The sequence below is a fragment of the Colletotrichum acutatum genome, assembly GCF_030867785.1.
Source record: "Colletotrichum acutatum strain CBS 112980 chromosome Unknown BDZ83scaffold_33, whole genome shotgun sequence".
NCBI lineage: Eukaryota > Fungi > Ascomycota > Sordariomycetes > Glomerellales > Glomerellaceae > Colletotrichum > Colletotrichum acutatum.
In genome coordinates, this window is record NW_026849027.1 from 200138 (window position 1) to 206137 (window position 6000).

At 53.2% G+C, this 6000-nt stretch overlaps 2 protein-coding genes across 2 annotated transcripts; both read right to left on the reverse strand.

The window, feature by feature from the left end:
• Positions 1–279: 279 nt before the first annotated feature.
• On the reverse strand, positions 280–1388 carry BDZ83DRAFT_718554 (uncharacterized protein; the record flags this gene model as incomplete). The annotated part of the gene is made up of 3 exons (XM_060512090.1): positions 280–311; positions 386–746; positions 825–1388. The coding sequence occupies 3 exons, from the start codon at positions 1386–1388 to the stop codon at positions 280–282; spliced, it is 957 nt and encodes a 318-aa protein (XP_060366407.1).
• A 1711-nt stretch (positions 1389–3099) lies between these two features.
• On the reverse strand, positions 3100–5050 carry BDZ83DRAFT_574803 (cyclin; the record flags this gene model as incomplete). Its single annotated transcript, XM_060504744.1, has 3 exons — positions 3100–4268; positions 4322–4610; positions 4667–5050. The coding sequence occupies 3 exons, from the start codon at positions 5048–5050 to the stop codon at positions 3100–3102; spliced, it is 1842 nt and encodes a 613-aa protein (XP_060366408.1).
• Positions 5051–6000: the final 950 nt, after the last annotated feature.

Below are 6000 nucleotides of genomic sequence, written 5' to 3' on the forward strand. Positions count from 1 at the left end.
ATCAACCAACGCGGCAACCGTCTCGGTGTAGCTCACAACCTGTCTAATACGTTGTCGTCCCAGCTTATTGGCCCGGCCGAACAAACGTCTCAGCCTGGCACGTTGAAACGTCACCCAGCACGACAAAATAGCCCTGAATTACCACAATTATTCAGTCCATGTCTTGGCGCAACTTCACCTCGTTTTCAGATCAGCCTCATCTGACGGATCTCGAAACCTCCCTACACCTCCAGCGTTGGTGGTGCCAGCACCATCAAGAAAGTGCTGCCTGGCGCCCAACTATGCCTCACCCACGGCATGGCCTTCAGCATCTGAAAGTGAGCGGGCAGAATTTCCCCCGTCCAGCTTCGTGGCTCCTGCCGTGGCCCTCCAACATCCGCGTCACCAAACTCGTCATCGTATTCTAACAACTCCATCGACCGGTGTTGCAGAAACCGCATCAGAGTTCGGAATGTGGCAGGAGTAAAGCTGCTTTCTTTGGTGATGCCGACCGTCACGCCAGCTTGTCCCATTCTCTCCTCCACCTCCCTCGTCTGGAAGTCGGTCCAGTCCACCTCACCAAGTATCTCCAGCGACGTCAATACATTGGGTAACACCATTTGTTGGTGAGCGAGACTGGCTGGTGCTCGTCTGCAACCCAACATGCCATACACGTTAGTTACAATACACCATTGAGCCTTGCTGTTGCTACTGCTCCTCACATGTCCTTCCGCGTCCGCCACAATTCGACAAGCCTTCTTGAGGCACTGGATGGCGTTGATAGCGCGATGGATGCGATGTCATTTGGTTAGGCCGAGTAAGAACAGAGCCTTCATGAACGCTACAGGCATATTGCCCTCCCGATCGTTGCTTTGGTAGAGCTTCCTCATCGTCTGGATGAAGCGGTCGACCAACGCGGCAATGTCGATTAACGAATCTGCGGCTTTCTCCAACGTATCGGCGACCGCGCTCGGCTTCAGCCACAACAAGCTACTCTCCAGCTGTAGCTTGCTGTGCAACAAGCTGGCCATGCAAGCGATAACCTTGACGGCAGCCCGCTGGCAGTCCGTCCCCAGCATCATAATGAGACGGTGCTCGGCGTTTGGCCCGAAGCCTACAAAGCATCGACTGACAGACTCGGACGGGTGGTAGTCGATTGTGAGGCTCCCGTGGTGCATGAGCAGGCCCTTGGATAGGTGCTTCTTCTCCTTGACGCGGTATAGCACCCTGGAAGAGCAAGAATCATAGTCGATCCGGGATCCGTCTCTAGAACAGTGGCCGACGTCGCCAGAGGACAGCGGCATCCAAAAGACGTCGTCCGCCAAGGGGCCTGATGGGTGGTAGAATTTAGACTTGTCTACTGTGAATGTCCCTCGCGGGGCTTCGACGGACATCCATGCTGCTGCCATATCAATATCCGACGGCGCCGGGCGTGGGGCCATGGCGAAGCTTCCAGATGTCAGACGGCGTACGGGGACGAGATCGTTGGCAGACTCGTTCTTTGCGTCGTCTGCGCTCTTGGACCTCTTGAATCTCTTGGATATGCCGAACGTCATCGTTTCCTTTGGTCTTCAGTGGGCGTTATGGAACGAGTTGCTGTCGCGTGCTTCGGGTCGCCAAGCAAACGTTCACCAACCTTGTTCGTCTATAACTCGTTCTCAGTGTGTATTCTGGTGATAATACCTGGGGGCGTGGTACGCCGACTGACAAGTTGTCGATTTCTCTTGACTAATTTGTGACCCTCAAGAAAAATAGTGAAAAGACGATATATTTTCGTAGCTTCTGAAAGGTGACATGGTGCCGTATCTTCCCAGCCTCAGACCCATCTCCGATTGACCATTCTCTAATAGAGTTCTGGTGCTTGATGGGGACCCAAGTTCTCACATGATATGCGCGACCCAGAACTTCACGAGCAATCTGGGCTGTTTCCAAAAGTTATTTCCGATGAGGCGTGGCCTTGCTTTCCCCTCTAGGTATTTCGGACTAAACCGCCCGCAGAAGGATTTAGCTCTCGCAAACGACTTTTCCCAGCAAATATGAGAGCTGCACAAGGTATCTTGCTAGTAATAGCCATTTATAAGTACCCAGGCAAGGTATTGAGCAAAGCGAGATTCCCTGGAGTCTTGTCATCTAACATGATTAAACATATTCAATCCTATCTGCCTACCTTATTCAAGGTACTTTATCGTCTGTGACGGATGTAATTTGCACATTATCCGCAGCCCGTCCGCCATCATATGCAAAATAACCTACAAGACCGAGTAGTCCAACTATGCCTTTCAAGCTTATGGGCTCTTTGAGTCTCATGATATATCTTCTAGTCTCCTCCCCCTCAGTCTCAAGAAACACTCACCTTGGCGAACATCCTGGCGAGTCAGAGAATACCGTGCCAAACATGTCATTGAAGATATTCTTCACACAGTGCCAATTTTCAACCAACCAACATCGCCAAAAGTGCGATGTCACTGTCACTCTCTGATTGGTTCATTCCTCCAAACTCAATCCTTCCGAAATCCAGCAGCAATCTCCGCTGACGGCCATCTATCCATCAGATTTAGCCAAGCATCACATTCAACACATCATAATGCCCTTTGGAACAAGAGATTACTGTCTACTTTGACGTTTTTTAGTTTGATTCGTCTGATCTTTCGTGATCTAGCTGTCATCGCTGACGCTTAGTTTCTATCTACACCGAAAAAAGGCCCCTTTGCCTCTTCGGAAGAGCCCAAAAACCCAACCGCTTCCTCTCTTTGGGTAAGCTGAGCTTTCGAAGTGCATCATCTACCAGATGATGCACGAGCTTGAAAGACCATTACTCTTTCTTGCCTTGTTAACCTCCTTGTTACCCCGAGAGCCCAAAAGTAGAGAGTGAAAAAAGACAACTCCGCCTGATGCAATTTTCACAGTTGATCCATGAGAGTCATCCCTTTCCTTGCCAAGACTGCCCAAGTTTCCCCAATCCTCCCTCGCCGCTGATGAAGTATAAAAAATAATGATCCTGACCCGACGCCTTGGACAATGCAATGCTTAAAAAAATGAGTTGAAAGATCTATCCTCCGTGTGTTGTCTCGGAGGAGTGTATGTTGGAAATGGTGGCTGGTCCATTCGGTTCCCAAGCCTCTAGTTCGGGAAGGGCCCTTGCGGCAGACCATGGGGCATGTGCGGCATGTGAGCGCTCATTCTGTAGGGTGCATGCATGAACTCTGGAACCACACCGGTTCGCAAGTCGTTGCGCCGCCCGAGAGGCTGGTAGTGCATCTGCGTCGTAGGCAGGTGATACTCATTGAGAGAAGCCGAGGGTGGAGGGTAGAGTAATGTGTTGACGTGACGGATAGGCTTGTATGGGCTGGGACGTTGTTGAAGATAGACGCTCGGCGAGTGTGACATGGGCGTATGCGAAATCGGAGTGTGCATGACAGATGTCGGGAACTGTTCTCCGAGGGGCGAAGACGCATACACAGAGAGGCTTCCTGGGCTGTGTCTCTTCGTCGGGGTGCCGTATCCCATGTTGGGATGCATCGGAACGTTCGAGGGCGTAAGCGAGGCTTGCGGCATCGAGGTCGTAGCTGGCATGGGCAGCTGCGGCATCGAGACTGTCGTGGTAGGGTTGAACACTGTTGACATGGCACGAATGCCGTTGCTCAAGGGCGGCAAGGAGACGTGTTGCTGTGCCGGATAGGTCGTCGGGGCCGGGTACATTTGTGCCTGTGATGGTGCGGGGTTGGTGTTCAGCGTCAGGTTCGGTACGGGCAGACGCATGGGCTGCTCGCTGACCGCCATAGGTCTGCCGACAGGGGGCATCGCGTTAGGCTGCCTGCTAAGTCTCTTCGCCGGGGGCTCCGCCACATCTTCCTCCGAACTTCTCTTACGAGCATTCATGTTCATGCCCGAGACGTGCTTGCCAGACAGTGGTGACACCTGTGGGTTGTGATGATATGTCGAGGGCCAGACCTGCGTGTTGCTCTGCAAGTTGGGGCTCGGCGAGTAGACATTTGCGGCAGAAGGCGTGAGGGGTGGGAACGAGACTGCGGGCTGCGCGACGGCGATGGGCGAAGGGACCGGCGAGGCGAATGACTTGTTCAACGGTGAGGTTGGTTGCTTCTGGGCCCGTTCGTAGTATTCTGAGAAGCAAGACAGCTTGACGAGCCACTCCTCCCACTCCTCTTTAGTGGCCAGCAGGCTGTAGCGCATATTGCTGAGAAACTCGACCTCCATTACGTGGATCTCTTGAACGGTAATGCCAGAGACCTCAGCCCAGGTCTTGTTCGTGTAGGTATTATCATCCAAAACTATGAGATATCAGCATAAGACTCTCCCCCTCCCTATAGCAGTTGTCACTCACACTTGTTGCCCAGCATAAGAGCCACCGTCAGGAGACGGTACTCACTACCGGATCGACCCTTGACGGAAGGATTTGTCGTCTTCAATCGGTACACGAAAAGCAGGGCCAGGAGGATCACGTTCTGCGTGACCTGTGTCGTCGAGAGCACGCTGTAGGCCCACTTCTTGAACTGGGGGAACGGGGTCGCATACTCGGTGAGGCGAGGTACAGTGGCGGTCGACGGACGGGAACGGATATTCTCAGCGATTCGTAATGTGTCCATAGACTCGAACCAAAAGAGGCACGTAATCTGGAGGAGGTCAGCTATTTTTCTCTTTCTTCCGTTGAGGGTCAAGTCCCACTTACCTGTGCTGCAAAGTCGGCCAAATTACCACCCTTGGGGTTGATGCAGCTCGGTATCGAGAGGCTGTGCAGAACGAGAGCCGAAGATCCCTTCCGTGATGAAGTGCCATCTGGCTTGCCAATGGCACCTGAAGTCGGTGTTGACGGGCGAGTTGAGTGTCGAGAGGTGGTCGAGTATTGGCTAGTGCCCGAGGCAGGATTCGTTACCGGTTGTGGGGGTTGAGAATATGTGTTGGCGGGTTGTTGGTACCGAGGGTATTGAGGGGCTCTCGCAGTCTCGGTCATGACAGCTTTGGGTCCTCTTGCCTGAGCAACTGAGGAAGGATATGAGGGAAGGACATGGCTGTCGTAGGAGACAAGGTGAGGGGCGTGGTAGGTAGCACTCATGGCGTCGGTTGGCGGCGTGCGAAGCCCACCCCGGTACAGAGAAGCTCCTGCCCCGAGATCGAACCTGGAATCCTTTTGCGAGTGAGTGGCCGTGGAGGAGGTTTGCTGAGGGTAGCTCTGTCTACACGACGAGGGGTGTGCAGGAGACAGAGGGAGGCTGTAGAAGGGCAAAGGTGCAGCAGTCGAACACATCGGAGCGGGGAAGTTGATCGTTGGCTCGCGGAGGGGGACTCGAGGTTTGTCGTTCGAAGGCCGACAATCTGGTGAGCGATGCTTCAACTGCGGAAGAAGTTTGTTTTCGAGAGGTCGAACGGAGATCGGAAGAGGGTGTGAGAGAGGGAGAGGCGGGTCGAGGAGTGTCAATCAAGGAGAATCAAGGTCGTGGGCTTCTACATTTGTGATCGAAGCAGGCGGCAGATTTTCGAATATGATTCACTTGTAGAAGCGTCCTCAGTAGTGAGAGATGTGTGTGCAGCTCGACAGGATGCTGTGGGCAGTTTGAGTCAGGTAGAAAAGGTCAACCCGGAATTATATGAATGCTCCCGTCGGGTGGTTTTCCCCTGTACTCGCAGGCTTGAAATAGCAGTTCTCTTGAGGATTGGTGGTTCTACTGTTGTCGAGGCTGTCTATCTCCGCTACAGGCTGGCCAGGGCAAGGTGAATTGCCCAGGAATTTGGTCCAGTCGCAGTCTCGAATCAAGATGTTCGTGCTCGTGGTCCAAGAATCGGGAGGCGTAAATCGTGTTCGTCGGCCGTCGAGGTGCTGATTCGATTGCAGGAGCAAAAGCAGAAGTAGAAGCAAGAGAACGAACACCTTTGGAGGGGTGGGTTGGTGGGCACAGTGACCAAGGTATGGAATCGGAGATGGGTTCGAAGTTGATGTCAGGTCGACAAGGTACGAAGAAGTCGGAGGGGTGGTGAATGGGTCGGTGGATTAAATTCGGCGGAAAT